Source organism: Heterodontus francisci, chromosome 2, assembly GCF_036365525.1.
Source record: "Heterodontus francisci isolate sHetFra1 chromosome 2, sHetFra1.hap1, whole genome shotgun sequence".
NCBI classification, from domain to species: domain Eukaryota; kingdom Metazoa; phylum Chordata; class Chondrichthyes; order Heterodontiformes; family Heterodontidae; genus Heterodontus; species Heterodontus francisci.
In genome coordinates this window covers 92971219-92992354 of record NC_090372.1, presented here as the reverse complement: position 1 = coordinate 92992354, position 21136 = coordinate 92971219, and the positions used below count along the sequence as shown (strand labels likewise).

The following is a 21136-nucleotide window of genomic DNA, read 5'->3' as shown; positions in this document are numbered from 1 at the left end:
ACAGACATTTACTGCGAATGCGATTGTCTGGAATCGCAATGCTTTTCACAAACTCCCACTTGCTGCAGTTGTGGCACATCACCTGCACTGCCATCCCTATATAACAGGGTTGTCCAACCTTTTCTCGTGGGGAGCCACATTACAATTTTACATGGGGGGCCAGTGAGACAATTTTGGAACGATAAAGGCATTAAAATTTATCACTATTAATCAAAACATCAACAAAGCTGCATTTTTGTGAAGAAGCTTTAAATGAGAAGACAAATTTATTGACTTACTTTCTGGTCACCAGTTCTGATGAAAGGCCACTGACCTGAAATGTTAACTCTGTTTCTCTCTCCACAGATGCTGCCAGACCTGCTGAGTATTTCCAGCACCATTTGTTTTTATTTCTGGTCACTATATTGGACACTGATTTAGTGAAATACCTGGCATTTTTTGCTTGCACAAGTAATCAATAAACATTGTAGTGATGCTGAGTATTCTGGATAGATGTCATTCTGTCAGGAGTGATTTTGATCACACTTGCTCTCTTTCTCTCTCTGCCCCTCTCTCTCTCTGTCAGCCTTTCCCTCTCTCTCTGCCCCCCACTCTGTCCCCCTTTCCCTCTCTCTCTGTCCCCCTTTCCCTCTCTCTCTGTCCCCCTCTCTCTCTCTCTGTCCCCCTTTCCCTCTCTCTCTCTCTGTCCCCCTTTCCCTCTCTCTCTCTCTGTCCCCCCTTTTCTCTCTGACAATTGCAGAGAGCGGGAGCACTCAGCACATGGTTGATCAGTTTTTTTAAAAATCCCGTCAGTTTCACAGCTGATGGATCCTGACATCGGGAACAGCAGTTTCTGAATTTCGGACAGATTCGGAGTTTTTTAGAAGGCTCCGGAAAACCCTGGATTTAACTTCGGCAGAGCCACAACACAGGTGGTAGCAAATCAATCACACGTTTTACATCTTGCCGAGTTTTCCTTTCCACTGAAGTTAATGGATAGGAAAATTGGGCGGGGTGTCTAACTGGTGGCCAATTCTTACCATCCATTTTGTGTTCCTGCCAAAGTTAATTTTTACCCCTGTAGTGCTTGTTAAGTGCTATCTATATCATAGCTATCCTCATTAGATTATGTTGTTCATTAGTAGCCTAGAGATGCAGGTTAATTATTTTTAGCACCTCTGAGTGCTTGGTGACTGTTTATCCAGCTATTTTTATTCGGCTGGCGCAGATGCGGTGGGCCAGGTGGCCTCTTTCTGTGCCATAAACTTTCTGTGATTTTATGATTGGGGCCAATTTTTGTGTAAGTATAAGCCAGTTCTAAATAGTTAAGAACTGATGCAAATGCCACCTGAAAGGTTAAACCCTAATAACACTCAATTCTCCAATGTTAACTCATTTACATGATTATTCACAGCATCGGATGCAGATTCAGATTGATGTAAGGAGAACACTAGAGGGTAGATTTTGACCATAGTGTAAAATGGGTGATAGTGAATTAGCAGCTCTTTTTTTATTTGTTCATGGGATGTGGGCACGTTGGTAATGCCAGCATTTATAATTGCCGAATTGCCCTTGAGAAGGTGGTGGTGAGCTGCCTTCTTGAACCGCTGCAGTCCATGTGATGTAGGTACACCCTGTTAGGGAGGAAGTTCCAGGATTTTGACTCAGTGACAGTGAAGGAACAGCGATATAGTTCCAAATCAGGATGGTGTGTGACCTGGAGGGGAACTTGTAGGTGGTGGTGTTCCTATGTGCCTGCTGCTCTTGTTCTTCTTGATAAGCAAGGGAGTGGAAGGTTATCAGGGGTAGGTGGGAAATGTGGAGTAATCAGTTCAGCCATGAACTTCTTGAATGGCGGAGCAGGCTCAAGGGGTTGAGTGGCCTACTCCTGCTCCTAATTCATATGTTCGTATGTTGGTATGTTCTAGGTGGTAAAGGTCATCACAGGTTTGGAAGGTGCTGTTGAAGGAGGCTTGGCAAGTTGCTGCTGTGCCTTTTGTAGATGGTACACACTGCAGCCAAGGTGCACCAGTGGTGGAAGGAATGAATGTTTAACGTGACGGCTGAGGTTCCTATCAAGCGGGCTGCTTTGTTCTCAATGGTGTTGAGCTTTTTGAGTGTTGTTCGAGCCGTATTCCGGGCAAGTTAGGAATATTCTATCATACTCCTGACTTGTACTTTGTAGTTGGTGGACAGGCTTTGGAGAGTCAGGAGGTGAGTTACTGCTCTTGTAGCTACAGTATTTATATAAAAGCAAAATACTGCGGATGCTGGAAATCTGAAACAAAAACAAGAAATGCTGGATTCACTCAGCAGGTCTGGCAGCATCTGTGGAAAGAGAAGCAGAGTTAACGTTTCGGGTCAGTGACCCTTCTTCGGAACTGACAAATATTAGAAAAGTCACAGATTATAAACAAGTGAGGTGGGGGTTGGGCAAGAGATAACAAAGGAGAAGGTGCAGATTGGACCAGGCCACATAGCTGACCAAAAGGTCATGGAGCAAAGGCAAACAATATGTTAATGGTGTGTTGAAAGACAAAGCATTAGTACAGATTAGGTGTGAATATACTGAATATTGAACATCAGCAAGTGCAAACCTGAAGAAAAACAACCTGAAAAAAACAGTGGGTGAGCAAACTGAACAAACTAAGATGAACTGAAATAAATACAAAAAAAGATTGTAAAAAATGTAAAAAGGAATGCCAAAAAAAAAGGGAAGAAAAAATAACTAAAAATGAAAGTAAAGTGGGGGGTTGTCATGCTCTGAAATTATTGAACTCAATGTTCAGACCGGCAGGCTGTAGTGTGCCTAATCGGTAGATGAGATGCTGTTCCTCGAGCTTGCGTTGATGTTCACTGGAACACTGCAGCAATCCCAGGACAGAGATGTGAGCATGAGAGCAGGGGGGAGTGTTGAAATGGCAAGCAACTGGAAGCTCAGGGTCCTGCTTGCGGACTGAGCGGAGATGTTCCGCAAAGCGGTCACCCAGTCTGCGCTTGGTCTCCCCAATGTAGAGGAGACCACACTGTGAGCAGCGAATACAGTATACTACATTGAAAGAAGTACAAGTAAATCGCTGCTTCACCTGAAAGGAGTGTTTGGGGCCTGGGATAGTGAGGAGAGAGGAGGTAAAGGGGCAGGTATTACACCTCCTGCGATTGCAAGGGAAGGTGCCCTGGGACGGGGACGAGGTGGTGGGGGTAATGGAGGAGTGGACCAGGGTGTCGCGGAGGGAACGATCCCTTCGGAATGCTGACAGGGGAAGGGAGGGGAAGATGCGACTGGTAGTGGCATCACGCTGGAGGTGGCGAAAATGGCGGAGGATGATCCTTTGGATATGGAGGCTGGTGGGATGAAAAGTGAGGACAAGGGGAACCCTGTCACGGTTCTGGGAGGGAGGGGAAGGGGTGAGGGTAGAGGTGCGGGGAATGGGTCGGACACGGTTGAGGGCCCTGTCAACCACAGTGGGGGGAAATCCTCGGTTGAGGAAAAAGGAGGTCATATCAGAAGCACCGTCATGGAAGGTAGCATCATCAGAGCAGATGCGTCGGAGACGGAGAAACTGGGAGAATGGAATGGAGTCCTTACAGGAGGTAGGGTGTGAAGAAGTGTAGTCGAGGTAGCTGTGGGAGTCAGTGGGCTTATAATGGATATTGGTAGACAACCTATCCCCAGAGATGGAGACAGAGAAGTCGAGGAAGGGAAGGGAAGTGTCAGAGATGGACCATGTAAAGGTGAGAGAAGGGTGGAAATTGGAAGCAAAGTTGATAAAGTTTTCTAGTTCAGGGCGGGAGCAGGAAACGGCACCGATACAGTCATCAATGTACCGGAAAAAGAGTTGGGGGAGGGGGCCTGAGTAGGACTGGAACAAAGAATGCTCGACATATCCCACAAAAAGACAGGCATAACTAGGACCCATGCGGGTACCCATAGCGACACCTTTTACTTGAAGGAAATGCATGGAGTTGAAGGAGAAGTTGTTCAATGTGAGAACAAGTTCAGCCAGGCGGAGGAGGGTGTTGGTGGATGGGGACTGGTTGGGCCTCTGTTCCAGGAAGAAGCGGAGAGCCCTCAAACCATCCTGGTGGGGGATGGAGGTGTAGAGCGATTGGACGTCCATAGTGAAGAGGAGGCGGTTGGGACCAGGAAACTGGAAATTGTCAAAATGACGTAGGGCGTCAGAAGAGTCACGGATGTAGGTGGGAAGAGACTGGACCAGCGGAGAAAAGAGAGAGTCTAGATAGGAAGAAATAAGTTCAGTTGGGCAGGAGCAGGCTGACACAATGGGTCTGCCGGGACAGTCCTGTTTGTGGATTTTGGGAAGGAGGTAGAAGCGGGCTGTCCGGGGTTGCGGGACTATGAGGTTGGAAGCTGTAGAGGGAAGATCTCCAGAGGAGATGAGGTCAGTGACAGTCCTTTGGACGGTGGCTTGATGTTCGGTGGTGGGGTCATGGTCCAGAGGGAGGTAGGAAGAGGTGTCTGTGAGTTGGCGTTGAGCTTCTGCAAGGTAGAGGTCGGTACGCCATACAACAACAGCACCACCCTTGTCTGCAGGTTTGATGACCATGTCGGGGTTAGACCTGAGAGAACGGAGTGCCTCAAGTTCAGAGGGGGACAGGTTAGAGTGAGTGAGGGGGGCAGAGAAATTGAGACGACCAATGTCTCGCCGACAGTTTTCAATGAAGAGATCAAGAGCGGGTAAGAGGCCAGGGTGAGGGGTCCAGGTAGAGGGAGAATGCTGGAGGCGGGTGAATGGGTCTGCTGGTCGGGGGGAGGACTCCTGGTCGAAGAAGTGAGCCCGGAGGCGGAGGCGACGGAAGAAGAGCTCAACGTCATGCCGAGCGCGAAATTCATTGAGGTGGGGGCGTAAGGGGATAAAACTGAGACCTTTGCTGAGTACAGAACGCTCAGCATCAGAGAGGGGGAGGTCAGAGGGTATAGTGAATACACGGCAAGGGGTCAGATCAGAAGGGGTGGGGTCAGAGGGAAGTGAAGCGGAAGGAGGATCTGGAGGGGCATTAGTCCCCATCAGCTGCTGGAGCTTGCGTTCCTTAACACCTGAAAGGAAGAAAAAAAGTTTTTTGTTAATGCGTCGGATGAGACGTAAGATGAGATGAAACTGCGGAGTAGAACAAATTTGAGATAAGGTGAGACGGTGCTGCTGGAGAGAGAGGTCCAGTGTGTGCATATGGCGGCGCATAGCACTGAGTGTGGATCTCAGGATGCGGCGAGAGTAGCAGTCCGAGGAACGTTGTATTTCTCGGAGATACCTGTGATCCTGGGTGGTTTCAAAGCATGATGGGTGAAACTGCAGTTGGAATCCACGTGGAATCAGTCGGAGCCGGAGACAGTCACTGAGGAAGGAGATGTGGCTGTGAAAACGGGTTTTGGTAGATACCTTATCAAACACCAGGAGGGAAATAGAAAGCAATGAAGGTGAACAAGGTAAAAGAGACAAACGAAAATCCCGTCGGAGAGAAGAGCAGAACTTCTTCAAGGTAGGCATTCCTGGAAGAGAAGTGGCAGTGAATTAAACACTAAAATAAAAGCAAAATACTGCGGATGCTGGAAATCTGAAACAAAAACAAGAAATGCTGGATTCACTCAGCAGGTCTGGCAGCATCTGTGGAAAGAGAAGCAGAGTTAACGTTTCGGGTCAGTGACCCTTCTTCGGAACTGACAAATATTAGAAAAGTCACAGATTATAAACAAGTGAGGTGGGGGTTGGGCAAGAGATAACAAAGGAGAAGGTGCAGATTGGACCAGGCCACATAGCTGACCAAAAGGTCATGGAGCAAAGGCAAACAATATGTTAATGGTGTGTTGAAAGACAAAGCATTAGTACAGATTAGGTGTGAATATACTGAATATTGAACATCAGCAAGTGCAAACCTGAAGAAAAACAACCTGAAAAAAACAGTGGGTGAGCAAACTGAACAAACTAAGATGAACTGAAATAAATACAAAAAAAGATTGTAAAAAATGTAAAAAGGAATGCCAAAAAAAAAGGGAAGAAAAAATAACTAAAAATGAAAGTAAAGTGGGGGGTTGTCATGCTCTGAAATTATTGAACTCAATGTTCAGACCGGCAGGCTGTAGTGTGCCTAATCGGTAGATGAGATGCTGTTCCTCGAGCTTGCGTTGATGTTCACTGGAACACTGCAGCAATCCCAGGACAGAGATGTGAGCATGAGAGCAGGGGGGAGTGTTGAAATGGCAAGCAACTGGAAGCTCAGGGTCCTGCTTGCGGACTGAGCGGAGATGTTCCGCAAAGCGGTCACCCAGTCTGCGCTTGGTCTCCCCAATGTAGAGGAGACCACACTGTGAGCAGCGAATACAGTATACTACATTGAAAGAAGTACAAGTAAATCGCTGCTTCACCTGAAAGGAGTGTTTGGGGCCTGGGATAGTGAGGAGAGAGGAGGTAAAGGGGCAGGTATTACACCTCCTGCGATTGCAAGGGAAGGTGCCCTGGGACGGGGACGAGGTGGTGGGGGTAATGGAGGAGTGGACCAGGGTGTCGCGGAGGGAACGATCCCTTCGGAATGCTGACAGGGGAAGGGAGGGGAAGATGCGACTGGTAGTGGCATCACGCTGGAGGTGGCGAAAATGGCGGAGGATGATCCTTTGGATATGGAGGCTGGTGGGATGAAAAGTGAGGACAAGGGGAACCCTGTCACGGTTCTGGGAGGGAGGGGAAGGGGTGAGGGTAGAGGTGCGGGGAATGGGTCGGACACGGTTGAGGGCCCTGTCAACCACAGTGGGGGGAAATCCTCGGTTGAGGAAAAAGGAGGTCATATCAGAAGCACCGTCATGGAAGGTAGCATCATCAGAGCAGATGCGTCGGAGACGGAGAAACTGGGAGAATGGAATGGAGTCCTTACAGGAGGTAGGGTGTGAAGAAGTGTAGTCGAGGTAGCTGTGGGAGTCAGTGGGCTTATAATGGATATTGGTAGACAACCTATCCCCAGAGATGGAGACAGAGAAGTCGAGGAAGGGAAGGGAAGTGTCAGAGATGGACCATGTAAAGGTGAGAGAAGGGTGGAAATTGGAAGCAAAGTTGATAAAGTTTTCTAGTTCAGGGCGGGAGCAGGAAACGGCACCGATACAGTCATCAATGTACCGGAAAAAGAGTTGGGGGAGGGGGCCTGAGTAGGACTGGAACAAAGAATGCTCGACATATCCCACAAAAAGACAGGCATAACTAGGACCCATGCGGGTACCCATAGCGACACCTTTTACTTGAAGGAAATGCATGGAGTTGAAGGAGAAGTTGTTCAATGTGAGAACAAGTTCAGCCAGGCGGAGGAGGGTGTTGGTGGATGGGGACTGGTTGGGCCTCTGTTCCAGGAAGAAGCGGAGAGCCCTCAAACCATCCTGGTGGGGGATGGAGGTGTAGAGCGATTGGACGTCCATAGTGAAGAGGAGGCGGTTGGGACCAGGAAACTGGAAATTGTCAAAATGACGTAGGGCGTCAGAAGAGTCACGGATGTAGGTGGGAAGAGACTGGACCAGCGGAGAAAAGAGAGAGTCTAGATAGGAAGAAATAAGTTCAGTTGGGCAGGAGCAGGCTGACACAATGGGTCTGCCGGGACAGTCCTGTTTGTGGATTTTGGGAAGGAGGTAGAAGCGGGCTGTCCGGGGTTGCGGGACTATGAGGTTGGAAGCTGTAGAGGGAAGATCTCCAGAGGAGATGAGGTCAGTGACAGTCCTTTGGACGGTGGCTTGATGTTCGGTGGTGGGGTCATGGTCCAGAGGGAGGTAGGAAGAGGTGTCTGTGAGTTGGCGTTGAGCTTCTGCAAGGTAGAGGTCGGTACGCCATACAACAACAGCACCACCCTTGTCTGCAGGTTTGATGACCATGTCGGGGTTAGACCTGAGAGAACGGAGTGCCTCAAGTTCAGAGGGGGACAGGTTAGAGTGAGTGAGGGGGGCAGAGAAATTGAGACGACCAATGTCTCGCCGACAGTTTTCAATGAAGAGATCAAGAGCGGGTAAGAGGCCAGGGTGAGGGGTCCAGGTAGAGGGAGAATGCTGGAGGCGGGTGAATGGGTCTGCTGGTCGGGGGGAGGACTCCTGGTCGAAGAAGTGAGCCCGGAGGCGGAGGCGACGGAAGAAGAGCTCAACGTCATGCCGAGCGCGAAATTCATTGAGGTGGGGGCGTAAGGGGATAAAACTGAGACCTTTGCTGAGTACAGAACGCTCAGCATCAGAGAGGGGGAGGTCAGAGGGTATAGTGAATACACGGCAAGGGGTCAGATCAGAAGGGGTGGGGTCAGAGGGAAGTGAAGCGGAAGGAGGATCTGGAGGGGCATTAGTCCCCATCAGCTGCTGGAGCTTGCGTTCCTTAACACCTGAAAGGAAGAAAAAAAGTTTTTTGTTAATGCGTCGGATGAGACGTAAGATGAGATGAAACTGCGGAGTAGAACAAATTTGAGATAAGGTGAGACGGTGCTGCTGGAGAGAGAGGTCCAGTGTGTGCATATGGCGGCGCATAGCACTGAGTGTGGATCTCAGGATGCGGCGAGAGTAGCAGTCCGAGGAACGTTGTATTTCTCGGAGATACCTGTGATCCTGGGTGGTTTCAAAGCATGATGGGTGAAACTGCAGTTGGAATCCACGTGGAATCAGTCGGAGCCGGAGACAGTCACTGAGGAAGGAGATGTGGCTGTGAAAACGGGTTTTGGTAGATACCTTATCAAACACCAGGAGGGAAATAGAAAGCAATGAAGGTGAACAAGGTAAAAGAGACAAACGAAAATCCCGTCGGAGAGAAGAGCAGAACTTCTTCAAGGTAGGCATTCCTGGAAGAGAAGTGGCAGTGAATTAAACACTAAAATAAAAGCAAAATACTGCGGATGCTGGAAATCTGAAACAAAAACAAGAAATGCTGGATTCACTCAGCAGGTCTGGCAGCATCTGTGGAAAGAGAAGCAGAGTTAACGTTTCGGGTCAGTGACCCTTCTTCGGAACTGACAAATATTAGAAAAGTCACAGATTATAAACAAGTGAGGTGGGGGTTGGGCAAGAGATAACAAAGGAGAAGGTGCAGATTGGACCAGGCCACATAGCTGACCAAAAGGTCATGGAGCAAAGGCAAACAATATGTTAATGGTGTGTTGAAAGACAAAGCATTAGTACAGATTAGGTGTGAATATACTGAATATTGAACATCAGCAAGTGCAAACCTGAAGAAAAACAACCTGAAAAAAACAGTGGGTGAGCAAACTGAACAAACTAAGATGAACTGAAATAAATACAAAAAAAGATTGTAAAAAATGTAAAAAGGAATGCCAAAAAAAAAGGGAAGAAAAAATAACTAAAAATGAAAGTAAAGTGGGGGGTTGTCATGCTCTGAAATTATTGAACTCAATGTTCAGACCGGCAGGCTGTAGTGTGCCTAATCGGTAGATGAGATGCTGTTCCTCGAGCTTGCGTTGATGTTCACTGGAACACTGCAGCAATCCCAGGACAGAGATGTGAGCATGAGAGCAGGGGGGAGTGTTGAAATGGCAAGCAACTGGAAGCTCAGGGTCCTGCTTGCGGACTGAGCGGAGATGTTCCGCAAAGCGGTCACCCAGTCTGCGCTTGGTCTCCCCAATGTAGAGGAGACCACACTGTGAGCAGCGAATACAGTATACTACATTGAAAGAAGTACAAGTAAATCGCTGCTTCACCTGAAAGGAGTGTTTGGGGCCTGGGATAGTGAGGAGAGAGGAGGTAAAGGGGCAGGTATTACACCTCCTGCGATTGCAAGGGAAGGTGCCCTGGGACGGGGACGAGGTGGTGGGGGTAATGGAGGAGTGGACCAGGGTGTCGCGGAGGGAACGATCCCTTCGGAATGCTGACAGGGGAAGGGAGGGGAAGATGCGACTGGTAGTGGCATCACGCTGGAGGTGGCGAAAATGGCGGAGGATGATCCTTTGGATATGGAGGCTGGTGGGATGAAAAGTGAGGACAAGGGGAACCCTGTCACGGTTCTGGGAGGGAGGGGAAGGGGTGAGGGTAGAGGTGCGGGGAATGGGTCGGACACGGTTGAGGGCCCTGTCAACCACAGTGGGGGGAAATCCTCGGTTGAGGAAAAAGGAGGTCATATCAGAAGCACCGTCATGGAAGGTAGCATCATCAGAGCAGATGCGTCGGAGACGGAGAAACTGGGAGAATGGAATGGAGTCCTTACAGGAGGTAGGGTGTGAAGAAGTGTAGTCGAGGTAGCTGTGGGAGTCAGTGGGCTTATAATGGATATTGGTAGACAACCTATCCCCAGAGATGGAGACAGAGAAGTCGAGGAAGGGAAGGGAAGTGTCAGAGATGGACCATGTAAAGGTGAGAGAAGGGTGGAAATTGGAAGCAAAGTTGATAAAGTTTTCTAGTTCAGGGCGGGAGCAGGAAACGGCACCGATACAGTCATCAATGTACCGGAAAAAGAGTTGGGGGAGGGGGCCTGAGTAGGACTGGAACAAAGAATGCTCGACATATCCCACAAAAAGACAGGCATAACTAGGACCCATGCGGGTACCCATAGCGACACCTTTTACTTGAAGGAAATGCATGGAGTTGAAGGAGAAGTTGTTCAATGTGAGAACAAGTTCAGCCAGGCGGAGGAGGGTGTTGGTGGATGGGGACTGGTTGGGCCTCTGTTCCAGGAAGAAGCGGAGAGCCCTCAAACCATCCTGGTGGGGGATGGAGGTGTAGAGCGATTGGACGTCCATAGTGAAGAGGAGGCGGTTGGGACCAGGAAACTGGAAATTGTCAAAATGACGTAGGGCGTCAGAAGAGTCACGGATGTAGGTGGGAAGAGACTGGACCAGCGGAGAAAAGAGAGAGTCTAGATAGGAAGAAATAAGTTCAGTTGGGCAGGAGCAGGCTGACACAATGGGTCTGCCGGGACAGTCCTGTTTGTGGATTTTGGGAAGGAGGTAGAAGCGGGCTGTCCGGGGTTGCGGGACTATGAGGTTGGAAGCTGTAGAGGGAAGATCTCCAGAGGAGATGAGGTCAGTGACAGTCCTTTGGACGGTGGCTTGATGTTCGGTGGTGGGGTCATGGTCCAGAGGGAGGTAGGAAGAGGTGTCTGTGAGTTGGCGTTGAGCTTCTGCAAGGTAGAGGTCGGTACGCCATACAACAACAGCACCACCCTTGTCTGCAGGTTTGATGACCATGTCGGGGTTAGACCTGAGAGAACGGAGTGCCTCAAGTTCAGAGGGGGACAGGTTAGAGTGAGTGAGGGGGGCAGAGAAATTGAGACGACCAATGTCTCGCCGACAGTTTTCAATGAAGAGATCAAGAGCGGGTAAGAGGCCAGGGTGAGGGGTCCAGGTAGAGGGAGAATGCTGGAGGCGGGTGAATGGGTCTGCTGGTCGGGGGGAGGACTCCTGGTCGAAGAAGTGAGCCCGGAGGCGGAGGCGACGGAAGAAGAGCTCAACGTCATGCCGAGCGCGAAATTCATTGAGGTGGGGGCGTAAGGGGATAAAACTGAGACCTTTGCTGAGTACAGAACGCTCAGCATCAGAGAGGGGGAGGTCAGAGGGTATAGTGAATACACGGCAAGGGGTCAGATCAGAAGGGGTGGGGTCAGAGGGAAGTGAAGCGGAAGGAGGATCTGGAGGGGCATTAGTCCCCATCAGCTGCTGGAGCTTGCGTTCCTTAACACCTGAAAGGAAGAAAAAAAGTTTTTTGTTAATGCGTCGGATGAGACGTAAGATGAGATGAAACTGCGGAGTAGAACAAATTTGAGATAAGGTGAGACGGTGCTGCTGGAGAGAGAGGTCCAGTGTGTGCATATGGCGGCGCATAGCACTGAGTGTGGATCTCAGGATGCGGCGAGAGTAGCAGTCCGAGGAACGTTGTATTTCTCGGAGATACCTGTGATCCTGGGTGGTTTCAAAGCATGATGGGTGAAACTGCAGTTGGAATCCACGTGGAATCAGTCGGAGCCGGAGACAGTCACTGAGGAAGGAGATGTGGCTGTGAAAACGGGTTTTGGTAGATACCTTATCAAACACCAGGAGGGAAATAGAAAGCAATGAAGGTGAACAAGGTAAAAGAGACAAACGAAAATCCCGTCGGAGAGAAGAGCAGAACTTCTTCAAGGTAGGCATTCCTGGAAGAGAAGTGGCAGTGAATTAAACACTAAAATAAAAGCAAAATACTGCGGATGCTGGAAATCTGAAACAAAAACAAGAAATGCTGGATTCACTCAGCAGGTCTGGCAGCATCTGTGGAAAGAGAAGCAGAGTTAACGTTTCGGGTCAGTGACCCTTCTTCGGAACTGACAAATATTAGAAAAGTCACAGATTATAAACAAGTGAGGTGGGGGTTGGGCAAGAGATAACAAAGGAGAAGGTGCAGATTGGACCAGGCCACATAGCTGACCAAAAGGTCATGGAGCAAAGGCAAACAATATGTTAATGGTGTGTTGAAAGACAAAGCATTAGTACAGATTAGGTGTGAATATACTGAATATTGAACATCAGCAAGTGCAAACCTGAAGAAAAACAACCTGAAAAAAACAGTGGGTGAGCAAACTGAACAAACTAAGATGAACTGAAATAAATACAAAAAAAGATTGTAAAAAATGTAAAAAGGAATGCCAAAAAAAAAGGGAAGAAAAAATAACTAAAAATGAAAGTAAAGTGGGGGGTTGTCATGCTCTGAAATTATTGAACTCAATGTTCAGACCGGCAGGCTGTAGTGTGCCTAATCGGTAGATGAGATGCTGTTCCTCGAGCTTGCGTTGATGTTCACTGGAACACTGCAGCAATCCCAGGACAGAGATGTGAGCATGAGAGCAGGGGGGAGTGTTGAAATGGCAAGCAACTGGAAGCTCAGGGTCCTGCTTGCGGACTGAGCGGAGATGTTCCGCAAAGCGGTCACCCAGTCTGCGCTTGGTCTCCCCAATGTAGAGGAGACCACACTGTGAGCAGCGAATACAGTATACTACATTGAAAGAAGTACAAGTAAATCGCTGCTTCACCTGAAAGGAGTGTTTGGGGCCTGGGATAGTGAGGAGAGAGGAGGTAAAGGGGCAGGTATTACACCTCCTGCGATTGCAAGGGAAGGTGCCCTGGGACGGGGACGAGGTGGTGGGGGTAATGGAGGAGTGGACCAGGGTGTCGCGGAGGGAACGATCCCTTCGGAATGCTGACAGGGGAAGGGAGGGGAAGATGCGACTGGTAGTGGCATCACGCTGGAGGTGGCGAAAATGGCGGAGGATGATCCTTTGGATATGGAGGCTGGTGGGATGAAAAGTGAGGACAAGGGGAACCCTGTCACGGTTCTGGGAGGGAGGGGAAGGGGTGAGGGTAGAGGTGCGGGGAATGGGTCGGACACGGTTGAGGGCCCTGTCAACCACAGTGGGGGGAAATCCTCGGTTGAGGAAAAAGGAGGTCATATCAGAAGCACCGTCATGGAAGGTAGCATCATCAGAGCAGATGCGTCGGAGACGGAGAAACTGGGAGAATGGAATGGAGTCCTTACAGGAGGTAGGGTGTGAAGAAGTGTAGTCGAGGTAGCTGTGGGAGTCAGTGGGCTTATAATGGATATTGGTAGACAACCTATCCCCAGAGATGGAGACAGAGAAGTCGAGGAAGGGAAGGGAAGTGTCAGAGATGGACCATGTAAAGGTGAGAGAAGGGTGGAAATTGGAAGCAAAGTTGATAAAGTTTTCTAGTTCAGGGCGGGAGCAGGAAACGGCACCGATACAGTCATCAATGTACCGGAAAAAGAGTTGGGGGAGGGGGCCTGAGTAGGACTGGAACAAAGAATGCTCGACATATCCCACAAAAAGACAGGCATAACTAGGACCCATGCGGGTACCCATAGCGACACCTTTTACTTGAAGGAAATGCATGGAGTTGAAGGAGAAGTTGTTCAATGTGAGAACAAGTTCAGCCAGGCGGAGGAGGGTGTTGGTGGATGGGGACTGGTTGGGCCTCTGTTCCAGGAAGAAGCGGAGAGCCCTCAAACCATCCTGGTGGGGGATGGAGGTGTAGAGCGATTGGACGTCCATAGTGAAGAGGAGGCGGTTGGGACCAGGAAACTGGAAATTGTCAAAATGACGTAGGGCGTCAGAAGAGTCACGGATGTAGGTGGGAAGAGACTGGACCAGCGGAGAAAAGAGAGAGTCTAGATAGGAAGAAATAAGTTCAGTTGGGCAGGAGCAGGCTGACACAATGGGTCTGCCGGGACAGTCCTGTTTGTGGATTTTGGGAAGGAGGTAGAAGCGGGCTGTCCGGGGTTGCGGGACTATGAGGTTGGAAGCTGTAGAGGGAAGATCTCCAGAGGAGATGAGGTCAGTGACAGTCCTTTGGACGGTGGCTTGATGTTCGGTGGTGGGGTCATGGTCCAGAGGGAGGTAGGAAGAGGTGTCTGTGAGTTGGCGTTGAGCTTCTGCAAGGTAGAGGTCGGTACGCCATACAACAACAGCACCACCCTTGTCTGCAGGTTTGATGACCATGTCGGGGTTAGACCTGAGAGAACGGAGTGCCTCAAGTTCAGAGGGGGACAGGTTAGAGTGAGTGAGGGGGGCAGAGAAATTGAGACGACCAATGTCTCGCCGACAGTTTTCAATGAAGAGATCAAGAGCGGGTAAGAGGCCAGGGTGAGGGGTCCAGGTAGAGGGAGAATGCTGGAGGCGGGTGAATGGGTCTGCTGGTCGGGGGGAGGACTCCTGGTCGAAGAAGTGAGCCCGGAGGCGGAGGCGACGGAAGAAGAGCTCAACGTCATGCCGAGCGCGAAATTCATTGAGGTGGGGGCGTAAGGGGATAAAACTGAGACCTTTGCTGAGTACAGAACGCTCAGCATCAGAGAGGGGGAGGTCAGAGGGTATAGTGAATACACGGCAAGGGGTCAGATCAGAAGGGGTGGGGTCAGAGGGAAGTGAAGCGGAAGGAGGATCTGGAGGGGCATTAGTCCCCATCAGCTGCTGGAGCTTGCGTTCCTTAACACCTGAAAGGAAGAAAAAAAGTTTTTTGTTAATGCGTCGGATGAGACGTAAGATGAGATGAAACTGCGGAGTAGAACAAATTTGAGATAAGGTGAGACGGTGCTGCTGGAGAGAGAGGTCCAGTGTGTGCATATGGCGGCGCATAGCACTGAGTGTGGATCTCAGGATGCGGCGAGAGTAGCAGTCCGAGGAACGTTGTATTTCTCGGAGATACCTGTGATCCTGGGTGGTTTCAAAGCATGATGGGTGAAACTGCAGTTGGAATCCACGTGGAATCAGTCGGAGCCGGAGACAGTCACTGAGGAAGGAGATGTGGCTGTGAAAACGGGTTTTGGTAGATACCTTATCAAACACCAGGAGGGAAATAGAAAGCAATGAAGGTGAACAAGGTAAAAGAGACAAACGAAAATCCCGTCGGAGAGAAGAGCAGAACTTCTTCAAGGTAGGCATTCCTGGAAGAGAAGTGGCAGTGAATTAAACACTAAAATAAAAGCAAAATACTGCGGATGCTGGAAATCTGAAACAAAAACAAGAAATGCTGGATTCACTCAGCAGGTCTGGCAGCATCTGTGGAAAGAGAAGCAGAGTTAACGTTTCGGGTCAGTGACCCTTCTTCGGAACTGACAAATATTAGAAAAGTCACAGATTATAAGTCACAGTATTTATATGTCTGGTGCAATTAGATTTCTGGTCAACAGTGACCCCCAGTATGTTGATGGTGGGGCTCAGCAATGTTAATGCTATTGAGTGTTGAGGAGAGGTGTTTTGGTTCTCTCTTGTTGGAGATGGTCATTGCCTGGCACTTTTGTGGCGTGAATGTTACTTATCAGCCTAAGCTTCAATGTTGCCCAGGTCTTATTGCATGCGGGCATGAACTGCCTCATTATCTGAGGAGTTACAAATGGAACTTAACACTCAGCGAACATTCCCACGTCTAAGCTTATGATGGAGGGACAGTCTTTAATGAAGCAACTGAAAGTAGTTGGGCCTGGGACATTGCCCTGAGGAACACCAGCAGCAATACTTGGGGCTGAAATGATTGCCCTCAACAACCACAACTACTTTTCTTTGTGCTAGCTATGACTTCAACCAGTGGAGAGTTGTCTCCCTGATTCCCATTGAGTTCAATTTTTCTGGAGTTCCTTGATGCCACGCTTGGTCAAATGCTGCTTTGATGTCAAGGGCAGTCGCTCTCACCTCATCTTGTTTTATATATCTCCCAATTTTTATTTTTGTCGAAGTCAATGGAAATAAAAATTGGGCAGATGTAAAATACCTGTTTTACACTGTCACACTATGTCAAAATTACCCCTTAAAGGTGAGCGAAATTTGCATGTAAATGAAATGAAAGGAACAGGAATAATTAGAGACTGCCGCAATAACAAGGCAAAATTCTGATAGTTTTGGGAAGCCTCACAAGGCATTTCAGCTCATTTAAACCTTTGACAAGTCTAAAAGGTCAAGAATTAAGAGTGTTGGCAGCTAAAATCACTGTGCATAGCCGAATGGAATCTCCATTCTAAATATTATTGATTGTCACAAAACAAATATTCTTATGAATCTTAAATTCACAGTGGATATGTGACTTTGTAATATATTTTATGATTTTTTTCCAGATCGTATTCCAACGTATGTGCAGATTTCACAAAAAAACAATCGCAATACCACTGATAATGTCTATATAAAGGGCTTAAATGTTGTCTTTGATGTTAAAATTCATGATCCCAGCCATTATCTGAAAAATGCCACCATATCCTATCATTGGAAGTTTGGTGATGATCATGAGTCTTTATCAAAAAGTCCAACTGCTCTTCACAACTATACTAGGACAGGGCATTTCAGTCCTAAGCTGACCGTTGAAGCAATCATACCAGTTTCTTGTGGCTCTATTATACCAACCACAGTGAGCCCTACGACTGAAATGAGCACCACGACCGAACGGAGCACCACGACCGAACGGAGCACCACGACCGAACCGAGCACCACGACCGAACAGAACACCACGACCGAACAGAGCACCACGACCGAACAGAGCACCACGACCGAACAGAGCACCACGACCGAACAGAGCACCACGACGGAACAGAGCTCTACAACTAAACTGAGCCCTACTACCAATGCAGATCCTACAATTGGTATTTGTGATTTATTTTCTGACAATAATCAACGTAGTACCATAATGGAATAATGCAAACATTTGATAAAATTCTTTGGAATTCAGAATTAAAATTTCATCTAACTTTCTAGATACCAGTTAAAGGGGATGAATTTTGGTAGGGATTCTCCTGCTGGTCCTTTGTAACTTTGGAGGGTGAACCACAGAAGTCTTGGAAAAACTGTGTAAACAGCATTTACACCATTTCTCCGGCATTCTGCCAAAGTTATGACGGACAATTGTGAAATTCACCCCGAGATCAGAAAATTCCAAATATTATCAACCATTTATGATACTTGCATGTACTTACCTATCTTGATTCCAACAGTATTATACATGGTGAGTCAAGACCAAGTGTAGTCTTCAGGTAAAACAGGGTTAGACAATGGGGGATAATTGGAACTGAGCATGCAGATTTAATTCTGTCCCCATTTTCAAATCATGAATTCTGTCCTTTTTATGTTTCTGTTATCAATTCATGTGTCCACTTGGGAAGGAACTGCAGCGTCACCACTGGCAGTAGAATGTAATTCCAATGTGATAGGTTTACATAGACAGTTTCTAATATAAATGTGGACATAGAAATGTATAATGGTAAGTCAAAAAGAAGTGCAAACATTAGTTTTTTTAATATTATCTTGCTAGTCAATTTCCCATGGTGTTGTACATAGGGAATTATAATTACATGTAGAAATGAAAGGAAATAATTGAAAGAGGAGGAGGATGGAGAGGGAGGAGAAAAGAAAGGGAGTTACTTACTTAGAGATACAGCACTGTAACAGGCCCTTCGGCCCACCAAGTCTGTGCCGACCAACAACCACCCATTTATACTAACCCTACAGTAATCCCTATATTCCCTACCACCACTAGGGGCAATTTATAATGGCCAATTTACCTATCAACCTGCAAGTCTTTGGCTGTGGGAGGAAACCGGAGCACCTGGCGGAAACCCATGCGATCACAGGGAGAACTTGCAAACTCCACACAGGCAGTGCCCAGAATCAAACCCGGGACCCTGGAGCTGTGAGGCTGCGGTGCTAACCACTGCGCCACTGTGCCGCCCTAAAATAAGGACAGATATAATGGAAGATGAAGAGAGGAAGAATGGGAGGTGGGAATGAGGAAGTGAAGATAGGGTAGGGGAGAAACAGGGTGGAGAGAAGGACATGAGGAGTAGGTGTGGTGATGGAAAGACATGAAGAGGCATGGGAGGGATGAAGGAAAGGAGGGGAGAAGGATGTGGATTAGAGGAGATGGAGAAGGAAATAGGGGAAGAGAGAAGGAGGTGGCAAGGAGTAGGGATGAGAGGCAGAGGGAGAGGTGGGGAAGTGAACAGGATTTTGGGAGGCAAGGGAGGAGGGGAGGAAAACGTGGTGCGGAGGGGTAGAAAGAGTTGGGGAGAGGAATTGGGACAAGAGGAAGGGAAAAAGAGGAGGCAAAAGAGAGATGGAACGAGAAGAGACAGGAAGGAGGGGAAGAAGGAGATGGGAAAGAAAGATTTGTGAAAAGAGGAGGGGGAAGATGAAGGCGGAACAGGAGGAAGCAAAGGGAGCAAGAGGGGGAGTGGAGAGGATGTGAGGGGTAGATAGAGGGGTTGAGTGCATAGTTCAAATTGGATCTGGTCATTTAAAAATTCCCGTTCAGCCTCTTCTCCCCTTCTATCCTCATTCCCTCCCATTCTCCCACATCTCTTTCACTTCTCCCCTCCTTCCCCTACTCAACTACTTCCAATCCTTCCATCTCTCCTTCCTTATCTCCCATCTCTCCTTTCTTCGCTCTCCATTTCTCCTTCCTTCTATCCCCATCCCTTCTTATATATGACAATACTTATATTCAATTTGAGGCTTGTTTTCCCTCCTAACCTTGTTTTCTTTGAAGTTAGCACTGTACCACCTCCAGTTGCTTCTGTTGCTTCTGCATTAGTGAAACCAACTCTCCTCCCAAGAACTCAAGAAACTACAACCACTACATCTTGTGCAATGGACTCCAGTAAGTGACCAGGGAGGGAGGAATGAGGAAGCACTGGAAGCAAAAATTCAACTTTCTCTTAAATAAAAATAGAAAATGCTGGTAATGCACAGCAGACTGATCAACATCTGAAAGCAGAAAGGTCAGACCAACTTTCAAGTGTAGACCATTTGCTAGAATTGGAAATGGGAAGATAAGTGAGTGTGTTAATAGGACTGAACAAAACAAGGAGTGGTATGTAGTAGTCAAGAGTTAGGAATATTGACTACTGTCACAAAGAAGGTCTACCAGGTAAGACAGGGGAAATTATAAGGTCTACAGGAAAGACCGGGAACATGTTGAGGGAAAGAAGAAGCTGTAGTGATTAAGGATAAAATCACTTCCATGGGAAGAGAGGATATATTGAGAGGTATGCAGGTGGTGGAGACTTTATGGGTAGAATTAAGAAATAGAAAACTCTAGTGGAAGTTGTGGAGTGTTAGATTGCATAAATGCAGATTAGAGAAGCATGTAGCAAAGGCAGGGTGTTTTTAATGGGGGATTTTAACTTTCATTATAGATTAGAACAAGCAGAAAGATATTGAATTCTTGATTGTGTCATAGAGAGATACAGCACTGAAACAGGCCCTTCAGCCCACTGAGTCTGTGCTGACCAATAACCACCCATTTATACTAATCCTACATTAATCCCATATTCCATACCACATCCCCACCATTCTCCTACCACCTACTTACATTAGGGGCAATTTACAATGGCCTATCAACTATCAACTAGCAGGTCTTTCGCTGTGGGAGGAAACCGGAGCACCCGGCGGAAACCCACGCGGTCACAGGGAGAACTTGCAAACTCCACACAGGCAGTACCCAGAACCAAACCCAGGTCACTGGAGCTGTGAGGCTGCAGTGCTAACCACTGCGCCACTGTGCCGCCCATGTGTCCTGGATAGTTTCTGCAGCAATATTTTCTAGAACCAATAAGGGAGAATGTCATATTAGATTTATTAATGAGTAATGAGCCAGATTAAGTTAACAGCCTAATGGTGCACTAACATTTATCTATTAGCGATCATAATATGATCAAGATAAATGTAATGTTTGAAAGGGAGAAATGCGAAACAGCTGCTAAGATTCTAGATTTAGGCAAGGCTAACTTCATCGGGATAAGACAGAGATTTTCCACAGTAAACTGGGAAAGTCTGTTAATGGATAAAACTACAGAAGATAATTGGGAGGTCTTCAAAAAAATAATGATACAGAACCAGTTTATACCCCTTAGGGGCAAGAGTTCTACTTGCCAAAAAAGACAGCCGTGGACAACTAAAGAGGTAAGAGACAGCATAAAACTGGAAGAAATAGGACACAAAAATGCGAAAATAGTACAGATCCTGGCAAATGGATTGGATACAAAGAACAGCAAAAGGTGATAAAACAGAGCTACTAAAAGGAAGTATGAAAAGGTAACTTGCAAGGGATGTATAAATCAACACAAAAATTTCTTACAATTATATCACAATGTGGACACCTTGAAAACTGATAATGGTGATATTGTCAATGAAAATAAGGAAATGGCGGACATGCTGAATAATTACTTTGCATCAGTAAATACAGTAGAGGAAGAGGTCAGTATGCTGGAAATCCCAAGGAAACTAATATTAAATCAGGAACAGGGACTTACTAAAATTAACATAAACAAAATAACAGTCATGAAGAAAATATTAGTACTAAAGAGTGACAAATCCCCAGGATCAGATAGTTTCCATTCCAGGGTTTTAAAGGAAGTAGGTGAGAACATTGCAGATGCCCGAGCTATAATTTTAAAAAGTTCGCTTGACTTGGGAATTGTTCCTTCAAATTGGAAAATTGCACATGCCATTCTGTTTAAGAAAGATGACAATGGAAGCCAGGGAACTATAGAACAGTCAGCCTAACATCTAGTGTCAGGAAAAGTCTCGAGCCTATGATTAAGGAATAGTTTCAGCTGATCAAAGAGAGCCAGCATGGATATATAAAGGGTAGGTCATGTCTGAGTAATCTGGCTGCATGTTTTGAAAATGAGACTAAATTAGTGAACAGGGGAATGTCTATGGAT

The 21136-nt window shown here is 47.5% G+C and overlaps 1 protein-coding gene across 1 annotated transcript in view; it reads left to right on the top strand.

Annotated features, from left to right (window-relative positions):
* gpnmb (glycoprotein (transmembrane) nmb) overlaps nucleotides 1-21136 on the top strand; it is a 78564-nt gene that overhangs the window by 27423 nt on the left and 30005 nt on the right. Inside the window, exon 6 of the mRNA XM_068050916.1 lies at nucleotides 16541-17059. Coding sequence (XP_067907017.1) covers nucleotides 16541-17059 — 519 coding nt within the window. The remainder of the gene's footprint in view (nucleotides 1-16540; nucleotides 17060-21136) is intronic.